The sequence below is a fragment of the Suricata suricatta genome, chromosome 8 (assembly GCF_006229205.1).
Source record: "Suricata suricatta isolate VVHF042 chromosome 8, meerkat_22Aug2017_6uvM2_HiC, whole genome shotgun sequence".
NCBI lineage: Eukaryota > Metazoa > Chordata > Mammalia > Carnivora > Herpestidae > Suricata > Suricata suricatta.
Window position 1 is genome coordinate 21,230,064 of NC_043707.1, and position 20,189 is coordinate 21,250,252.

Here is a 20,189-nt window from a genome sequence, read left to right on the forward strand (position 1 = left end):
AAAAGGGCGCCCCAGAGGCGTTGTGAGCGAGACGAGGAGGGGAGAAAATCAAAGTTGAAGCCGCCTGGGCCCTGGCCGGGGTCATGAATGCAAGAGAAGGGGTTTCTCCTCCCCACATCCCGGCCTGTCTCCCCTTCGACTTCTCATAAACGTGAAAACTTGCCATTCTCCTGAAAGAGGGGAGCCCATTTCATATGAGCTGTAAAAGAGAAAGGGAAGTCCTGTAGGGGGTGGGGGTCCTGGATGTGGGTAGGGAGCATATTGGGGAGCTGAGCAAGCGTGAACTCAGCTGTGCCGCCCCTCGGCACCCTGGGAAGAGGAGATTCAGACTCCAGATGTGCTGGAAAGGCTGGGGGAAGAGGTTGTAATTACAGCTAGGACCAGAGTTTCCTTTGCATCCCCTAGGGGCCGCGGGAGTGAGGATTACGGTCTGGCTCATGTGGTCCCTCCTTCCTCCATCTGCACTTCCTCCTTCTCCCTCCCCCCCACCGTCGCCCCCAAATAAATCCTGGCCCCTCCCTTCGCCCGTCCCCAGGATCTGACGTGGGTTCGACACCTTTCTCAGCTTCTCCCTCCCGCAGCTCCAGTGCCCGAGCTTTGGCTCTCCAGGTTCCGCAACCCCCTCCCCTCCCCGCCAAGCCCCGTTAGAGCACAGTAGGGACCCTCCTGATCCTCGACCCCACCCCAGACCCCCTGAAGCTGTCTTGCCTCTCCCCACTCCCCCAGCTTGGGATCCAGCTACCTCGGGGGCCTCAGGCGCACGAGCGAGAGGGTAACCCAAACGACCCGGCCCCTTCGGCCTTCTTGGTCCCACCCCCTGAAGCCGGAGCCGCGCCCCCTCTCCCACAGACCAGAGAGCAGAAGACAGAGGAGATTGGGCAAGGAGGAGTGGGATCCAGGCGACCTCCAGCCCAATTCTGCCCCTCCATCCCAAGGGGCAGAGAAATTGTCTTTCTTGCTAACTGCTAGCAGGAAAAAAAATAATAATAAAAGGAAAGATAAAAGGAGACGGAGGAAAGGTGACAGCTAGATTATTTAGGAGAGGCGCAGAGGAGAGAAATCGGTGCGAGTCGCCATGGGGACTCCCAGGGTCCAGCACCCGCCGCCTCCCCAGCTGCTGTTCCTAATTCTGCTGAGCTGTCCCTGGATTCAGGGTAAGGACATGGGAGCGTGGGGGTAGGCCCTATGAAGGTCCTCAGTTGGGTTCTCTACTATCCTTTCTCTGAACATCCTGGGCTTTCCGAGCTTCTGGGGGCGGGGAGGGGTACAGCTGACGGGGAAGGGGCAAGCCAGGGCTTTCTCGCTTGTGCCTGGAGCCCTAACCCCCAATACTGAGGAGGGGGGGGAATGAATGAGGGGAGCTTTCACCAGAATCTCGGGGGCTAAATCCAGGAAGAAGGGCTGGGGAAGTTGGGGGGATGTCTGCGGAGGCTGCAGAAGCATGCAGGGTACCTGGGTGGGAGATGGGGGTGCTGGGGAAAATGCCAGGCACTGCACACACAAACGTTCTTGGACGTATGGACAAAGACAGATGAACAGAGGCAGTGCTCAGAGACCAGATATTCAGTCCTCTAATCTGACCCCTCGCCAGACTCCCAGGAAGCTGGCAGAGACTGCAGAGAGAGAGAGAAGGAGAGAGAGGGAAAGAGAAAATAAGAGAGAATGAGAGAGAGAGAGAGAGAGAGAGAGAGAGAGAGAGAGAGAGAGAGAGGGAGAGAACACCACACTGCAGAGACAGAAACCGAGAATGAAAGCTGGGCACTGCGGAAGCAAGGGCTGGGAGGTGCTGCCAGACCCTCTGCAGAGCTCCCGGGTTGGGGGAAGAGCACCACTGAGGGGGAAATGAAGGTAGCACTGTTGCCCCTCTCCGCGCTGCTGGCGCTGTCCAGGATTCACTGAAGGCCCACAAAGCCTGGGGGGAAAGAGCGAGGAAGGTGTAGGAGTGTGTGTGGGGCAGCTGGGAGCCCCTCCTCCAATCTTGGCTCTCAGCCCAGTCTGGGACCCTCTGAGCTCCTTCCTACAGACCCAGCTGACTGAGGAGAGAGGAAGAGCTCTGGAAAAGATCTTTCTGGAGAAGGAAGGAGTGTGGGGCAGTGAAAGGGCTCACACAACTTCATCTCCTAGGTCTGCCCCTGAAGGAAGAAGAGGTACTGCCAGAGCCTGGAAGTGAGGCCCCCACAGTAGCCTCTGAGGCTTTGGCGGAGCTGCTCCATGGGGCCCTGCTGAGGAGGGGTCCAGAGATGGGCTACTTGCCGGGTGAGGCCCCCAGAGTGGCAAGAGTGACATACAGAGAGGGAGGGAATTAATTCAGGTTGATGGGAACTCAAGCCAGTGACATTCAGAGAGTGCCGAAACTGGGCATAGACAGAGAACCAGGGAAATTAAGACAGAACGAGCAAGAGACAGAGCCAGACAGAAAAACAGACCATCAGAGAGAAAGACAGATCGAAACTCAGAGAAGCAGACTCAGAGGAATAGGGGAGAAAGAAACACAGAGAGAGAGAAATGCAGAGAGTAGCAGATTTAGAATCATAAAGTCAAAGAGCCATGAGAATACTAAACAGAGAAGAGTTCCAGAGAGAGCAAAAGAGAGAGAGAAGAGAGAGAAAGGGGTATACAGGAAGGGGAGTCAGATCTGAATGGGGAGGCATGGAGAGGCTCAAGGAGACTGTCAGAGTGGAAGGGCCTAGGCAGAGAGGTGGAGAGGGATGGGAAGTCAGGCTGTGGAAGCCTTGGGAGGAGGCTCAGAGTTCCGGTGGGGAAGGGAGAGGTGGGGAACCTGTACCTCATGAGGGAGGTCTTTTGGGTTCAGTGGGGGAGCCCCCAGTTTCCCTCAGCCCTGCTCCCTACCCCATGGCCCACCAATTTGCTCCTTCTGTGCCCTTACTTCCCTTGCACTGTCCCAGGATCTGATCCAGACCCCACACTAGCCACCCCTCCAGCCGGCCAGACTCTTGCAGCGCCCTTCCTGCCACGGGCCACTGAACCGGGGACAGGGCCTCTGACAACAGCCGTAACTTCTAAAGGGGGAAGGGGGGCAGGCCCCACCGCGCCAGAGCTGCTGACCCCGCCCCCAGGAACCACGGCCCCGCCCCTTCCTGGCCCCGCCTCCCCAGGCCCACCCCTCGGGCCTGAGGGAGGAGAGGAGGAGACCACCACCACCATTATCACCACGACAACTGTTACCACCACGGTGACCAGCCCAGGTGAGGCGATTGAACAGGGAGGGGGACAGTGTGAGGCAGAGTATGAATGTAGTAGAGGAACGGGTATGCAGGGGAGAGGCTGCTGGGAACGTGTGGAAGAAGGGGTCTGGGCTTCAGCTCAATAATAATGAAGACTGGCATTTATAGACCCTTGCTATGTACCAGCACCTTTCTATGTGTTTTATCTCCATGACGGTTGGGGAGGGGAGTTGTGGGCATGGGGCGGGGCGGGGTGTGTGTGGAGGGATTGGAGCACTGGATAAAGATGGTGGGGGGTGCTGGGGACAAGACAGGTGAGGACCCCCAGAGTTGCTTGGCTGGGAGGGTGAGAACACAGGGATTCTCCCAACTCCAGCCACTTATATCTCTTTAGTTCTGTGTAATAACAACATCTCTGAGGGTGAAGGGCATGTGGAGTCTCCAGATTTGGGGAGCACCGCCAGCCGCACCTTGGGGCTCCTGGACTGCACATACAGCATCCATGTCTACCCTGGCTACGGCATTGAGATCCAGGTAACTGGACTTTGAAGACCCAAGCCCTTTCCTCTAGGCCCAGGGGTGTGCACAACTTTGGCCTTTGGGAACCAGAGAACACGCTTTCTAACTCTAATGGGCCTGTTTTCTGAGGATCTCAAAGACTCTCCTAGAGTTCTATGTGATATGTGATATTTGTTCCAGTGATATTTGGCTGCCACATACAGGGGAAAGGAAGGCAAAGGGTGGGGGACTTAGGGGTCACCCACCCTAACTGACTCATCCTGGGGGGTCTGGGTCTGGCTTCTTTAGGTGCAGACGCTGAACCTATCTCGGGAGGAGGAACTCCTGGTGCTGGCTGGTGGGGGGTCCCCCAGCCTGGCCCCCCGACTCCTGGCCAACTCCTCGATGCTGGGAGAAGGACAGGTTCTTAGGAGTCCAACCAACCGGCTGCTCCTGCACTTCCAGAGTCCACGAGTCCCAAGGGGCGGTGGCTTCAGGATCCACTATCAGGGTGAGGAGTCTGGGGTGCTGGTGGAAGGGCAGGGGCCATACTGGGCACAAGGGCCATCATCAGGAGCCTTTCCTCCTGGTGAGGACTCTGGGGGCAGAGCCCATAGAGGAGATCTATGTACACTTATTTCACACACTCACAGACCTGTGTCTGGGTGTGCACACATCCAAGTGGCAGTTCACCCATTCACTCAACAAATGTTTATCGAGCACTTTCATACGGGCCCTGTGTTATCCTTGGAGAGGGGAATGAACAAGCCACATGTAAATCTTCAAGGAACTCAGAATCTAGGTAGAGAGATGGGCAAGCAATCAGGATGATTATAATTCAGTGAGATTCGGACCTATATCCCTATGATGAGGGAAACACAGGCAGAGGGAACAAATTTCAAAGGGACTTAAATGTCTCCTAAGGAATACAGGGACACCTTCTTGGAGGTGGGCCCTAAAGATGAGTTACTAGGGGGAGGTGGGAGGGGGAGAAAGAGGAAGGCAAATGTCCAGATGGATGAAAAAGCATGACCCCCGTCAAGGAGATGCAGTAATTCAGCATGGAAGATAGAATTGTCCCAGCTGTGACCTGGGGTGAGTCACTTGACCTTTCTGTGTCTTCCTTCTCATCTGAAAAATGGGGATCACAATACTTAGCTCATGGTCTTATTAGGAAGATCAAATTAACAAATACATGTCAGGTGCTGAAAATAGTGTCTAGTACACAGTGAGAGCTCGGAAATGTCAGTTGTTGCTACAGAAAAACCCAGAGAGTGGTAGGCGGGAAGCAGGTGATAAGAGACCAGACTGGGAGGTAGGTTGGATTCAGATCATTGAGGGCCTTATGAGCTTCAGTGAGGAGTACAGATGACTTTATCCTACAAGCGGTATGGAGACATTTTGAGATGTTTTAAGCAAGATAGTGACAGTGTCAGATCGGTGGCCTAGAAAGACCCTGCTGACTTTGGGGGGCGTAGGAGGGGGTCATGTTCATGCACAACTGCATTCAGGAGCAACCACCCAGACAGCCTACACACAGGTGGACATTGGTACTCACCTGTGTGTACGGGAACCTTCCCACAGTGCAAGGGTATGTTCCAGCATACATGGGTGCAGGAGGCCACAGTCCCAGCCCACTGTCCCATTCCAGACCCTGCTGCCATCTCCAAAGTCCCTGTGTTCCCCAGGAAACAGAGAACTATGTTTGGGGCCAATGTCTCCTTCACATCACCTCATGGCCTTGCCTGCCTCTTGTGTGCTCTGCTGACCCCAGATCCCTTGGGGGCCTTGTCCAGCTCACACACAACCTGTACTCCTTCCCCACACCTTTTCTAGTTTCTCCTAAGGCCTCTGCCCAACTCCAGGGGCTCATGCGTGCAAGGTGGAGAGACCTATTCATGGAGAGACCAATGAGTTGGGGGCCATGCGATTGGTGGGCAGGTCAGCAGGGCATGCCTGGGGGCCCAGGGCCCAGGCCCAGACTTCTGATTTTACAAAATGGCTCCCAGCTGGCTCTCTTAAGCAGCCTCTTCCCTAGGGCATTGAAAATAGAACTCTTTAGACTAAGTAGAACATTTGGGGAAGCAGGGCTATTGCATAAATTGGCTTTCATTACCTGCCTCAGTCTTCCCTGCTTTGCGGCTTCTCCAGGCACCTTTGGGACCGAGGCCCTGTTTAAGCGCTCCCCAGTCTGCACTAGGTGGGGCCTCTGCTCCAGAGTGGCCTCATTAGCTCCTCTGAAAGGCCAAAGGCTCCATCACTGCTGGCCCCAAGCCCAGCGAACGTTCCCATTTACAAACCCCCTGTGCCAGCACCCCCAAGGGTGACCCCCCAGCTCTGAGAGAACAAAAGGTCAGGTGGATGCTAAGCCACCTGCAAGTTCAGTGCAGAGTCAGCAGTCAGTCCCCAGCCCTGACTCTGAGGCATTCATTAACAGATTGAGCGGCAAGTGAGTAAGATTTTCGAGCACTTTTTAGGTGTCAAGTGCTTTGCGTGTTTCTTTGCTTTAATCAGAAGGCCAGTCGTCAATGATAGTTATTATTACTGCCATTTACAAGTGACAGGCCCCAGAGGTGGTATCACCTGCTCAAGGTCAAACAGCTAGTAAGTCTTGGAGCTGGACCTAGAACTCAGGTCTGCCCGGCTCCAAATCCAGTGCTCTTGTGTACTGTTCCAAAAAAAACCCCTCCTCTTTGCTGCATCAGTTGATCAGTCAGGCTTGGCTTTTGGGAGACAAAACAAATGAGGCCTGGCTCTGTTTCATCATGGCAATAGACAGCAGTCAATGCGATGATTAAATTATGCGTGCGCATGTGTAGAGGCAAGAAAGAAACGAACTCAGTTGGAAAGGGGAGGGGTGAGGAAGACTTCCTGGAAGAGGTGGTACTTGAGTTACTCCATGAGAGATGAAAAAGAGCAAGAAGAGGGCCTTGCAGGTGGGGAAAATGGTGTGAAAAGATATGGAAGCCACAAAACTACACTGTGTAGGATATACAGGTTGTGGGTGCTAGGAGCCGAAGCTGGCACTAGACACTGCTGTGGAAGGGGCTTGAATGTCCACCCAAAGCGTTTGGAATTGTTTCTGCTAATTATGGAGAGCCATCAAGAGGCTAATATTTACTTAAATCACTGCATTCTAGAAGGTTTTTGTGTCTATCTCCATAGACTATGGGCTCCTGAAGGGCAAGGCCAGGGGGTCATTTTCACCTCTCTGTGCCCAGCACCCAGCCAAGGAAATGCTTATCGAATTCTGAAATAGGGAGAGACCAGGTCTCTGACAGAATCACATAAGGCTGGAGCATCAGCAAAAGCAAAGGCCCAGGCAAACTGATACCATCCAAGCACGGCTACCCAGAGTTTACCCCTCCTACAGAGACCCAGCTTTGGTGCACCTCTGCCAGGAAGCCCTTCTTGATGAACTCTGTCTGGTCTGAAGCAGACACAAAGAACTATGTCAGGACCAAATTTAGAGTCCATTGTTTACTGCCAAGTCTCTCCCTTTCTTTTTCTTTGTTCCTCTCTCCCTTCCTTCCTTTTCTCTCTCTCTCTCTTTCTTTCTTATGTTTACTTAATTACTGTCTACACCCAAGAAGGGGCTCAAACAAATGACCCTGAGATCAGGAGTCACATGCTCTTCTGACTAAGCCAGCCAGGTATCCCCTGCGTCACTTTCTATTTATTTATCTCACAGGAGTCCACAAGAATTTCAGGAAGCTTTAAAAAAAAAAAAAACCCAGCAAAATTAAATAAAATAAAAAGAAAACTGGTAACAGGTAGTGCATGTTAAAGATGAAAAAATAGATGTGGATGGACAGGCCCTTGTTGCTAGGGACAAGCCTCAATCTAGTCTGAGCTTCTTAGCAGCCAGAACAAAATGAGAGATTGGATAGTTATCACTGCAAGAGAAGAGATACAGTTCCTTAAGGAAAGCAAAGCTTTCCCTAGTACTTCATTTTCACTGGAGGATTCATTTAGGGGACACTGAGTATGAAGGTCTTTAATGACAAGATAGTCAAAGTTCCTAAAAGAGTTTCATGTGGCTCCTCCGGGTAAAAGTGAGGGTCTGCTACCACCATGTGCCTCTGTGGATGAGAGTCTGTGTGTGGAGAAGGGAGAAAACACGATGAGGTACTTAATAACCAATTTCTACATCTAGAAAATGGATCACAGTCTTACTCTGGCTACCTCAAAAGTGTCGCCTAAACTCACTTTAGAAGCTGAATAGGCTCTAGAAATACTATTTGTATTGGGTGGGTTCAGAGTGGTCAACTGATTTGCCTAAGGTCACACCCCGAATATGTACTACAGTCAGAATGTCTTTGAATCTCAGATACTGCATCTCTAAAATGGAAGCCAAAGTGGGTAGATTACAAAGATTAGGGGAGATGAGGGATATTGATGTTACCTCTTCATGAGGACAAGTGGCCATGTGAAAACTCCAGTATGGAGCCAGTCTGTGCCTCCAGGGGGACGTGGGAGGAAGGAAGGAAGTGCTAGGTGATTGGTGAGAGTGGCCTGGGGAAATGAGTCCTCCTTCTCCCTGCTCTGCCTCCTCCAGCCTATCTCCTGAGCTGTGGCTTCCCTCCCCGGCCGGCCCATGGAGATGTGAGCGTGACAGACCTGCACCCTGGGGGCACTGCCACCTTCCACTGTGATTCTGGCTACCAGCTCCAGGGTGAGGAGACCCTTATCTGCCTCAACAGCACCCGGCCAGCCTGGAGCGGTGAACCCCCCAGCTGCCTGGGTAAGTCTCCCACACGATAAGTGGGACCTGTCCTGGGGGCCCCATTGGGAGGGTACTATCTTGGGAGTCTCCAAGACTTGAAGACATCCATCTTGAAGTGGTTTCTGCCTAGAAGAGTCCCTATCCTGGTGTCTCCATCTGGAGCTCTTTATACTGAACGTCTCTATCCTTTGAGAATCTGCATCCCTGGGGGTCTGTATCTGGGGATGTCCCACCTAGGGGGTTTCCATTTGGGGAGTCACCATTCTGGATGTCTCTTCTTTTAGATACTCCTCATCCTCAAGAACACCATTCTTGAGGTCCATGTCTGCTGGGTCTCTATCCTGGAGACCCCATCTTGAAGACTTTCCCCTTGAGGGCTTCAATTTGGGGTCCCCCCCAGTAACTCCACATGCAAGGCTTTCCACATCTGGGGAGTGTTTATATTAGCAGAATTTCCATCCTAGTGGTGTCCATTCTGGGGTTTTCCTATTTTAGGGCTGGTTCCCTACCTCAGTGGTGGCCTGGAAACGTCCTATCTTCTGCTGTGAGCCTGTAGGGCAGAGACCACCCTAAGGCCCGGTCCCAACCAAAGGTGTGGATATAATAGCTCTGAAGACAAGAGGACAAGTCACCTTAACATATCCCCCACCTCTACCCACAGCATCCTGTGGTGGCACCATCCACAATGCTACCCTGGGCCGCATTGTGTCCCCTGAGCCCGGGGGAGTGGCGGGGCCCAACCTCACCTGCCGTTGGGTCATTGAAGCAGCTGAGGGACGCCGGCTTCATCTGCACTTCGAGAGGGTCTCACTGGATGAAGACAATGACCGGTGAGGATCTGCGCCTTGGGTCAGACATCCCCACCTCCGAGAAATAGGGAGGCTGCAGTGGGGAGTTGGACAGATCCAGGGTGGATCCCAGTTAAAATTTGTGTCAAACACAGATTAGTCCTTCCCCTTCTTAGACAGTATGGCTGTGTCAACTTAGATGAATCACTAGACTTCTCTGTGCCTCAGTATCCTCTCCTGTAGAGTGGCGATAATAGGACCTCCTTCTGAAGGTTTCTGTGAGGATTAATGTTAAGATACATGAAATACTTAGAAGGGTGCCTGGCCCACAGTGAGCACTGTCAATGTGTTTGTCATCATCATCATCGTCGATTCCCTCTCTTGTCTAACTGCTGTCTCGGCTCTGACACGAGTCGCTATGTGATGTTGGGCAGGTTATTTACTCTTTCTGGGCTTCACTGTCCTCATCTATAAAGTAAGGAATAATAACTAGTACTGACTCAAGGGCTCTTGTGAAAATTAAATGAGATAAAATGTGTAAGGCTTAGAACACTTGGCCTAGAGTTGACATGTTTGAAAACAATAGCTGTGAAAATTAGTTAGGAGAGCTTCTGAGGGGAAACTGAGCTCCTGGCCACTCTTCTGTCCATCCTAGGCTGATGGTGCGCTCAGGGGGCAGTCCCCTGTCCCCAGTCATCTATGACTCGGATATGGATGATGTTCCAGAGCGGGGTCTCATCAGTGATGCCCAGTCCCTGTATGTGGAGCTGCTTTCAGAGACACCTGCCAATCCCCTGCTGCTAAGCCTCCGATTTGAAGGTAACTGTCCTCCACTCGGGGCCCCAAGTCCTGCACTCTCCCCTCTTCCTGATGGCCAGGTACAGTCACAAGCACAATACAACTGTCCCTGTCCATCTCTGTTGTTGGATCCCTGGAACTTAACTTGCCTTCCCACCCCAAAACTATAAGAATCCCCTCTGCTTGTATGGACCCCTTCTAATTCCTGAAGTGGCTTTTTCTATTTAAGTTTCATGTATGGCTGGATCTAGATACACAGCCAAGTGTCCAGTTACCGTAATCTCTCAGGTCTTTCCTCTGTGTTGGCGTCATTGTCAGTCAGGCTCTCAGTATGTGGCAGACCTAGCAATTTTGAATGATACACCACTAACTTAGTAAGTCGATCAGGAAGAGAAAGTGTAATACTTTCTCATCAGAAATGCCAAGAAGGGCTCTCATTTCCCTGGCTTAGGTCATGTGCCTAGGCCTGAGCCGATCACTGAAGCTAGGGGCAGGTGGTAGGACTGGCAGATCCACATCACAGGACCATCCAGAGTTGACCCCAATTGGACCTCATAGACTGGAAACAGGGGAGGCATGTGTCCAAAAATGAAAATAGGAGTGCTGTCAACAGAAGAAGGGGGACTGGTGCTGGATAGATAGAAACAAAGAGGTCAGCGACCATGGGAGAAGAGGCATTTGAGCTGGGCCTTAAGGATGGAGAGGATTTTAAAAGCCTCATACCCCACCTACAAGCCAGGCACTGGGATAGAGACAGTTTTAAAAGAGGGAGATTAGGGCATCTGGGTGGGTCAGTCAATTAAGGGTTGGACTTGGTTTCTGCTCTGGTCAGATTTCATGGCTCGTGAGATGGAGCACTCAGTGGGGTTCTGTGCTGACAGCGTGGAGCCTGCTTGGGAGTCTCTCCCCACTCCTCCCTCTGCCTTTCCCCTACTTGCTCTCTCTTTCTCTCTCAAAATAAATATATAAACCTAAGAAAACATAAAAGAGGGAGATTAGGGATGAGCACCTCAGGTGAAAGAAACAGTGAGAGCAACAGTAAAGAGGCATAGAAAGGCCTGGTATGTTTGGAAAACGGGGGATTTCAGTGTGATTGGAGCAGAAGATTTGTGCAAACAATAGCAGAAGAAAGATAAAGAAAATAATGGGAGGGGCTGGTTTCCAGTATGGATCAAGGGAGAAATGGAATTGGCACTGGGCCCTGATGGGTGCATAGGATTTGGACATGACACCTCATCAGGTTAGGTAATAGTAAAGTACAACAGTGCATCTGAAAAACACATTGCATGTTATTTTTTGAGAATGTGAAAAGAATCCCAGGTTTGAGGCCTCCCTCCCTGGTTGTGGGCCATTGCTGCTCCATGAGCCTCAGATTCCTCTTCACATATAGTTTTGCAGCTAAGATATGATCACATGCAAACACTAAAATGCTCTCCAAATCTTCATTTTTGCTGACTTAGTCCAAAGTCAAAATTGAGTAGCTTCTGCATTCGATGCACTTTTGGAATCTAGCCACAGCAGGGATGATTAGGGATAGTCAGAATCTAACTTATTTTTGAGGACAGAACACACGTACATGAGTCAGTTCTCCAAAGGCACCCTTTCCTGTCACTCGTCTGCAGTTTCCAAAACGAAGTGTCTCTAGCTGGGAATCAAGCAATGTGAGTTTGAGACCTGGTTCTGCCACTGCTCAGTGTCTGACACTGGGGCAAGTGACTTTTTGTCCTTGGACCTCAGTTTCCTCTACTGTAGAATGGGAACTGGGATTTGGCTAGCCTAGTGGTTTTCCTCCAGAGGCCAGGCAGGTAACATAAATGTGGGTTTGGGAGAGTGAAAGCTAAGCCCAAAGGCATTCCATTGTAAACAGCCCCCCAAATGGCCAAAGACACTTGAATTTAGCCTAAGTCCCCCCAGTCTGAGACCCCTGAGGCCTATCCTAATGCTTAACTTCTGTGACTGACTCCTCTCTAGCCTTTGAAGAAGATCGCTGTTTTGCCCCCTTCCTGGCACACGGCAATGTCACCACCACGGACCCTGAGTACCGCCCAGGAGCACTGGCCACCTTCTCCTGCCTCCCAGGATATGCCCTAGAGCCCCCTGGCCCCCCAAATGCCATCGAATGTGTGGATCCCACAGAACCCCACTGGAACGACACAGAGCCAGCCTGCAAGGGTGAGCCCTCCACATCCCCAGGGGGTCCTTCAGTGTACAGACTCCCCCCGAGCTGGGAATCTCAGGAAGGCCGTTCAGGGAGGAGACTTACCTACCCAAACCTAATAAACCCAGGCCTTGGGTAAATCCCTGTCCCTTTCAGAGATAGTTTTCTTAGCGAAATAACTGGTGGGTTTGTTACAAATTTAGGGATCATGACCCAAATGCCTTGAAGAGCTAGAACTAGAGCTAAGTCATGGGTTGGGGGTAATGTACAGGATAGAGCGTGGGCAGGGTTAATTGAGAGCAGGGCTGGGGATTGGGCACAACAGGACTAGGTGGGTCAACAAACAGGGGTCTAAGAGATAACAGGAAACCTGTGAGGTGGTCTAGTGTATGCAGTTGGGAACGGTGAGGTCTGTGGTGAATGGGAGACCCCCTGACCACCTGGGTTCTGAATCTGACCCCCCTTCCACCCTAGCCATGTGTGGAGGGGAGCTGTCAGAGGCAGCTGGTGTGGTCCTGTCTCCTGACTGGCCCCAGAGCTATAGCCCCGGCCAGGACTGCGTGTGGGGCCTACATGTCCAAGAAGAGAAGCGCATCTTGCTCCAAGTGGAGATGTACGTTTGGGTGCTGCAGGGGGTGCATTGGGCATGGGTTGGTGAAGTGTGGTGTGAGGACAGGCCTAGCCTGCGTTCTGAGCCTCGCTGGCTCACACATCTTTGCGAGATTTGGTGAATATACCACCCGATGAAAGAGGCAACTAAGGGTTCAGGATGGGGGTGTGGGTTGCTGGGTAGACCAAGGTACAAATTATTAGGCGATTTTGGACAAGGCAATGGGGTAATGAAGTCTTCTGCGAAGGGTATAGTGAACAGGGGTCTCTGGCCTGGTGTCTCCCACTCTTTGGCTATTTCTGACGCCACCCCTGGAGCAATTTCCAGGGACCCAGGCCCAAGCTATTGTATCATCACTAGCACCCAGGGTGGGTGTGGGTATGGAGAGAATCCAGTGAGCTGATTTGTTGTGAGATGGTCACGTGACGAACAGAACCCGAAGTGGGCACGCAGATACTCAGGAGGGGCCTGCAGTTGGGCAGCTGGTTTATGAACGTGGCCTGTGATTGGTCGGGGCAGGGTTTGTGCGAGTCTGTGCATCACCTGGTGATGGAGGAGGGACCAGAGAGTGCGAGTTCTTAAAGGGGTTGGGCTGGGAATGGGAAAGCAGGAAATGGGAAGAACCACAGAACAAGTGGAACCAGGCACAGAGAAGCCCAAAATTGGTCAAAAGGCTGGGCCAGGCCTGGGATGGAATAATGTGGGCAGGGCTGAAGAGTAGGTAGGGTTACTAATGAATCCAGTTACGGGTTGAGCAGAACCAGATAGAAGGGGCCGATCACAACCCAGCCCCCCTCATCTGGCCCCTCTCCTCCCAGCCTGAATGTGCGCGAAGGGGACATGCTGACACTGTTTGATGGGGACGGTCCCAGCGCCCGAGTCCTGGCCCAGCTGCGTGGACCTCAACCGCGCCGCCGCCTCCTCTCCTCTGGGCCGGACCTCACGCTGCAGTTCCAGGCACCGCCAGGGCCCCCAAACCCGGGCCTGGGGCAGGGTTTCGTGTTGCACTTCAAAGGTACCAAAGTCTAGGATCCTGAGATAAACAGGGGTCTGGCAGGCCAGAGATCCTGGGAGGAGCTCGAGATCCCCGAGGCTGGAAAAGCGCCCCGTGTCTCTCTCAGGGCAGCCTCCAAACTCGCTGTCTCTCCCCTTCAGAGGTCCCAAGGAACGACACGTGCCCTGAGCTGCCACCTCCGGAGTGGGGCTGGAGGACGGCCTCCCACGGGGACCTGATCCGCGGCACGGTGCTTACCTACCAGTGTGAGCCTGGCTATGAGCTTCTCGGCTCGGACATTCTCACCTGCCAGTGGGACTTGTCCTGGAGCGCAGCGCCGCCCGCCTGCCAAAAGAGTGAGCTCGGGCCCCGCCCACATCTCTCATGGCTCCGCCCCCATCTAGGTTTCACTGCTCAGCTTGGGCGCGCCCGACCCTCTGCATCCCGCTTGGGTCCTTTTTGTCCTCGCTCCTATCCCAGCGAGGTTTCATCCCTTTGCTCTGGATTCTGCCCGGATCTTGCTCAGGCTCCGTCCCCTTACCCTTTGGGTTCCATTCCTTCGATCCTCGGTGTCCCCAACGGTCCCCTCTGGACCCACTTTCATCTCCTGGCTGCATCCCTCATGTGCACTTGTTCTGGGCTGGGACCCCGTGTGCCCTGGGTCCAGCCTCACCTTTTCGCGGCCCTGCCCCACCGCCTAGTGGCCCCGCCTCTGCGGAAGACGAGTTCCACCCCTCCCTGGCCATCCCAGTCAGCTCCCCGCTCTGCTCTTGTTCAAGGCCCTGCTCCAGTCTCTCGGTCCCTAATCCTTGACCTTACGAGGAGTCACTTTACTAGAGCCTAGGCTGGTCAGAGAATTTTGTTGAAGCCCCATGCGGGGTTAGGGTTATGCAGAGGGTCCGGGGTCCCTCCTGACCCTGGCGGAGCTCACAGTCCAGAATGAGGACAGACACTTAATTCAGAATATTACTGAGTGGTAACTGCGGGGTGATTTGGGGTAAAGTGCTTAACATCTCTGAGCCTTGGCTGCCTTGTCGGTGAAATAGGAATAGGGGCTGTGAAGAGCAAATGAAGTTCTTCGCACAGTAGTGTCACCAGTAAGTAGTAGCTGATCTAAATATGAAGAAGGGCTGGGGGAAGGGGGTGGGTTCATTGTTCCAGGGATGGGACAGGAGATTTCACAGAAGAGGTGCCATTTAAAAGGAGCTGGGAGTGTGTATCTCTTAGAAGAGAGATCCTGTCATTTTCTTCAAAATTTGGGAAACTCGCCACAAGGACATGGGATTGGAGGTCTTCCACTTGGCCCTTGGGGGCAATGGTGGGACCCATGAGGTTAAGTTCAGGAAGGCAGATTTGGGCTGCATGAAGGGAAAACTTTCTGGATGACACAGCTCCCCATCTCTGGAAGGATTCACAGGATGTCCAGTCTGAAACCCAGAAAGGACAGGACAGGGACAGGAAGGGACGGAGGCAGGGCCCAGAGAGGATAGGGCCTGGCTAAGGCAGCACACTGAGCCTGAAGGTGAGCTGAGACTCAAGTGTCCAAATCTCAGCCCAGGGCTCTGCGGCTGTGACCTGACTGAGTGACCATGGACCAGTTATTTGACCGCCTTGAGCCCTGGGAGATGCGTTGGCCTTTCGGGACCATCAGGGTGTAGGATACCGTGGATATAAAACATTTAGCGGGGGGTCTTGTGCAGGTCTAAGTACAAGAAATGGCTATGACGAGCACCAGCAGGGCCGGCTGTAGGAGCACACAGGGCCTGGGAACGACAGTAATGAGCAGGAGGGTTCCAAAGAAGACAGCTGCGGAGGCGCCTGGGTGGCTCAGTCGGTTTAGCATCCAACTTCAGCTCAGGTCATGATCTCACAGTTTGTGAGTTCGAGCCCCACATTGGGTTCTCAGCACGGAGCCTGCTTCGGATCCTCTGTTCCTCTCTCTCTCTCTCTCTCTCTGCTCCTCCCCACTCATGCTCCCTCTCTCCCCCTCCCCCTGCCACTCTCTCTTTCTCTCTCAACAATAAATAAACCTTAAACAGGGCAGCTGGTGTCCTGCCCAAGATCCACCATGCTAGACTGGCAATACTGGGCCGTAGCTGGTCTGCTCTGGTATGGTGGTACATATTTCAAATGTCACCCTAGGATGAGGGCCTGGGTTGCCTCTGCTACTCTTTTCTGGAAGAAGCCTGAAACCTAAAATGCACTGGGGTTTATGTTTTTCCAACTTCTGATCTCTTCATTCAGAGGAAATAGTGGCGGGGGGAGGGGGGTGGCATGCTTAGAGGGAAGACAGCCCACGGCTCAGCCCTAAGCTTTCTGGGAGATCCTTTAAGGGCTGAGTTCCCCCTGACCCTGCCCTCCTTCCAACAGTCATGACTTGTGCCGACCCCGGTGAGATCACCAATGGGCACCGTACCACCTCGGACGCTGGCTTCCCTGTTGGCTCCCACGTCCAGTACCGCTGTCTGCCCGGGTACAGCCTGGAGGGGGCGGCCGTACTCACCTGCTACAGCCGGGACACAGGCACACCCAAGTGGAGCGACCGGGTCCCCAAGTGTGCCTGTGAGTCTGGGGACATCCTGGGAAGGGTGGCTGGGTGGCCTGCTCAGCAGCAAACTGGCCTGTGACTGACGTGTGCCCTGCAGTGAAGTATGAGCCGTGCCTGAACCCAGGGGTGCCAGAGAATGGCTATCAGACGTTGTATAAACATCACTACCAGGCGGGCGAGTCTCTGCGCTTCTTCTGCTACGAGGGCTTTGAGCTCATCGGCGAGGTCACCATCACCTGTGTGCCCGGCCACCCCTCACAGTGGACCAGCCAGCCCCCGCTCTGCAAAGGTGCCTGGGCAGACAGGGCAGGAGGGGGCGCAGCAGTGTCTGGGGAGTGACAGGGCTGGGAAAGTCAGGAAGCAAATTTGAGACCAATGAGCTCCCCATTTACCTCCTGTGGGCACTGATCCTCATGGGTACGATAGAATTGTCCCAAGGGATGTAGCAGAGGGGGCTTTGGTTCGGAAGTCCTGTGCCCTCTGCACAAGTCTCAGTGTCTCTATTTTTGACAAACTCTATAGACCTGATTAATTTAGAGTGCCCAAGAACCCTGAACTTGTAGGGTCTGGAGAAAGAGGAAAAAGGCCCTGCCCTGACTTCTCTTGCCACGCCCCCACCAAGGGAAGGATGACGTTTAGGTTGAGCAGAGGGCAGAGAGAACCAGGCTGTCCAGCCCAGCCCCACTGGGCTCCCGGCCTCTACCCAGCCTCCTTCCCTCCCTGGCTCAGACCCCGTCCCCTCCCCCTCCTCTCCCTGCAGTGGCCTATGAGGAGCTCCCGGAGAACCGAAAACTGGAAGGTCAGTGAGGGCACAGTTGGAGAACCAGGCCTGGCCGAGTCGGGAGGGCAAGGCAGAGGCCGGGGGCAGGAGGCCAGGCTCCGGACGGGTGAGGCCCAGGCTTCAAGGCCCAGGGCAGGAGGCTGGGAGAGCCCAGGGCTGGGCCCAACCACAGCTCACTGGCCTCTCTTCTCCCCAGTGACCCAGACCGCAGACCCTTCGCGTCAGCTGGAGGGTGGGAATCTCGCGTTGGCGATCCTGCTGCCCCTAGGCTTGGTCATTGTCCTCGGCAGTGGCGTTTACATATACTACACCAAGTAAGTACCCTACTCGGGCAGCTGCGAGCCAAGGCAGACGTCCTGCCTGCCTGGCACAGAAGCCTGGGTGAGGGGGGGTAGGGGGCTCACCTCTCGATAAGCCCCTCTATCTCCTCCCTTTCCCAGGTTACAGGGAAAATCCCTCTTCGGCTTCTCGGGCTCCCATTCCTACAGCCCCATCACTGTGGAGTCAGACTTCAGCAATCCACTCTATGAAGCTGGGGTGAGCCCTTCCCCTGCCCCTGCAGTGCCACATCTCTCAGCTCCCCCCAGACTCCTTCTCTCAAAGTCTCTGTAATACCTGTCTTGGGAATTTCAAACTCAGCTGCCTACAAAGGCCACACCAACGAACAAAGCAAATCAGGTGTGCACAACAGAGGGTGGTGAGGACTGTGGCCAAATGGAGACCTTGCGCCCCATCTGGTAACCTTAGTGGAGACTCAGGCGCAATTGCCAGATCTCCCAATTGTTCAAGACAATCCAGAAACACTGATTTGTATGTGATTTTAAGATACTATAAGAGAAACCAAACATCGATGGCTGTTCCCACCCCATGGCTCCCAACCTTCACGATCAATGTTATTTTAAAAAAGCCCACAGTCATTCCCCTTCCTTGTGGATGCCTCCTCTCAGTTTGTTCCCTCCCTCAGCCCCCTCCCACTCCAACTGATCCCACCTCTCTGTCTCCAGGATACACGGGAGTATGAAGTTTCCATCTGAACCCCAAGACTAAGGCTGCAGGACCCAGGACGCCCCTCCCCTCCCCTCCTGGGCAGGGAGAAGTACAGGACCTTGCCTCTGGCTCCCTTCCTCCCAGATGTGTAAATAGTCTCCTGGTCCCACGAGGGGGCTTTGATGGCCCTGGGGACCCTACAGTAAATAAACCAGCATCCTGCCGCCCAAGCCTCCTCTTCTCAGTTGCCAAACAAGGGGTCTGCCCCTCCCCTCTGGCCCTACTGGCTTTTGGACCCTGGGAGGGGAACTCGGCCCCTCTGCAACTCCTGGGACTCCCCCAGCCCAGGGTACCCCCATCCCCACGCCTCCCCCGCCAAAGGACTGCCTGAAAGCTCTGCCTTTCCCTTGGCCATGAAGCCTCTTCCCAGACGCTCTGGCCCCAGGCCTAACCCCTGGGCCCTGGAAGGTTGCAGGAAGAGGGATGTAGGGGAGAAGCAGGGACAAGGCCCCTCCCCACTTCATACCATCTCCCAACCCATGATCTCCCGCCTTTGCTTATGGATTTTTGTTTTTGAGCAATAAACAGAAAACCACCACTTGTAACTGGGCTGGTGGGGTGTGGGAATGTGGGTCATAGAGCGCTGGACACAGTGAGGGTGTCTCTCTCTGGAGAGAGGCCTGGGAAAGGGGGAACAATTGGAAAAAATATGGAGTTCCAAGACTGGGCACAGGGCAATGTCAAGGGGGCTGGCTAGGTGTCGAAAAGCCTGGCTTCCGGCTCTGGGCCTTGGCTGTCTTCCTGCCACCACTTGGTGCCTCTTGGCTCTTACAGCCAGGAGACGGCGGACAGTGGGCAGGAGGCAACAGCTCTCGGTTTGTTTCATGACTATTTTACCTAAAACGCAAGCTCCTCTTGAGAATTTTTGTATCCAAGTATACCATTCTTGTCCCCTCATCTGCTGTTATGTGGTAAAATTTGTAGCACTTCACAAAGAATGAGCTTGTTTTTTTACCCTGTGGGGTTCCTTTTCCAGCATATCCACTTTTGAACGTTATAAGGAATTTATAGCTCATTTGTCTAAAGAGCCTCCAAATCAACTGAATTTCGCTTCATTCAAATTTTATACTTAAATCAAATGCTTTGAGGACACTCAAAAGATCACTGAAATACTCAAAAGGAGGTTGAGTTTTAGGTGAACATAATGCAAATGATCTTGATAATAATAGCCTGCATTTCTGGGCATTTATTCTGTGCCAGGCATTGGGCTAAGCACTTTGTATGCATTACATTTTTCATCCCCACGAGGGCCCTATAAGACAGGGACAATTATTCTCATTTTTCAGACAAGAAAACTGAGGCTTGGAGATGTGAATGGACGTCCTCATGCTCCAATAAGTGACCAGACCAGATTTATTAAGTTTCTATTTATTTATTTGTTTAGATGCAGAAACAGCATGAATGGGAGAAGGGCAGAGAGAGGATCTCAAGCAGGCTGCACGCTGGCAGTGCAGAGCCTGGCATGAGGCTCCCTCTCAGGAAACTGTGAGATCATGACCTAAGCCAAAACCAAGAGTCGGATGCTTAACCGACTGAGCCCCCCAGGTGCCCCCAGACTCAGATTTAAATGCAAACTCTGGGGCGCCTGGGGGGCTCAGTCGGGTAAGCCTCCGACTTCGGCTCAGGTCAGATCTCATGTTCGTGGGTTCAAGCCCCGCGTCGGGCTCTGTGCTGACAGCTAGCTCAGAGCCTGGAGCCTGCTTCCGGTTCTGTGTCTCCTTCTCTGTCTGCCCCTCCCCCTCTCATGCTCTGTCTCTCTCTGTATAAAAAATAAATTAAAAAAAAAAATTTAAATGCAAACTCTGCAAAGCTGGCCGAACTCCCGTCTGGCTAGTAATGGGTGTGACACATTCCCCTAGGCGTGAGGCCACAGAGCAGGCAGAGCAGAGGCCTCAGCACTGCCATCAGTGGCAGAGGTGGCTCCTCAGAAGGGTAGACCCTCTCCGATGCCAGAGGCTTAGACCTGAAGGTGTTGGAGTTTGGCTAGGAGGCTGGTTTGGAACCATGAGCTTATCTCTGCCAACAGGTTGACTGATAAGAGTTGGTTAACTGTCCA

At 53.3% G+C, this 20,189-nt stretch overlaps 1 protein-coding gene across 4 annotated transcripts; it reads left to right on the top strand.

The window, feature by feature from the left end:
* Nucleotides 1-546: 546 nt before the first annotated feature.
* On the top strand, nt 547-18,678 carry SEZ6L2 (seizure related 6 homolog like 2). Of its 4 annotated transcripts, none has more exons than XM_029949315.1 (18): nt 547-1,154; nt 2,125-2,256; nt 2,907-3,206; nt 3,580-3,719; nt 3,993-4,194; nt 8,242-8,427; nt 9,071-9,239; nt 9,853-10,016; nt 11,967-12,167; nt 12,628-12,766; nt 13,582-13,778; nt 13,919-14,113; nt 16,128-16,319; nt 16,403-16,594; nt 17,066-17,104; nt 17,283-17,400; nt 17,502-17,623; nt 18,091-18,678. In XM_029949315.1, the coding sequence occupies exons 1-17, from the start codon at nt 1,076-1,078 to the stop codon at nt 17,614-17,616; spliced, it is 2,760 nt and encodes a 919-aa protein (XP_029805175.1). In that variant the 5' UTR covers nt 547-1,075; the 3' UTR covers nt 17,617-17,623; nt 18,091-18,678. The 4 variants fall into 4 exon arrangements, with proteins under 4 accessions (XP_029805175.1, XP_029805174.1, XP_029805176.1 ...); XM_029949314.1 differs by having other exon boundaries at nt 550-1,154; nt 17,527-17,623; XM_029949316.1 differs by lacking the exon at nt 17,066-17,104 and having other exon boundaries at nt 550-1,154; nt 17,527-17,623.
* The last annotated feature ends 1,511 nt before the right edge of the window (nt 18,679-20,189 follow it).

Coding starts and splice junctions, on each gene's coding strand:
- SEZ6L2 (XM_029949314.1), top strand. CDS start 1,076: ATGGGGACTCCCAGGGTCCAGCACCCGCCGCCTCCCCAGCTGCTGTTC. Junction 12,168..12,627: donor CACAGAGCCAGCCTGCAAGG/GTGAGCCCTCCA, acceptor CTTCCACCCTAG/CCATGTGTGGAGGGGAGCTG. Junction 16,320..16,402: donor CCGGGTCCCCAAGTGTGCCT/GTGAGTCTGGGG, acceptor TGTGCCCTGCAG/TGAAGTATGAGCCGTGCCTG.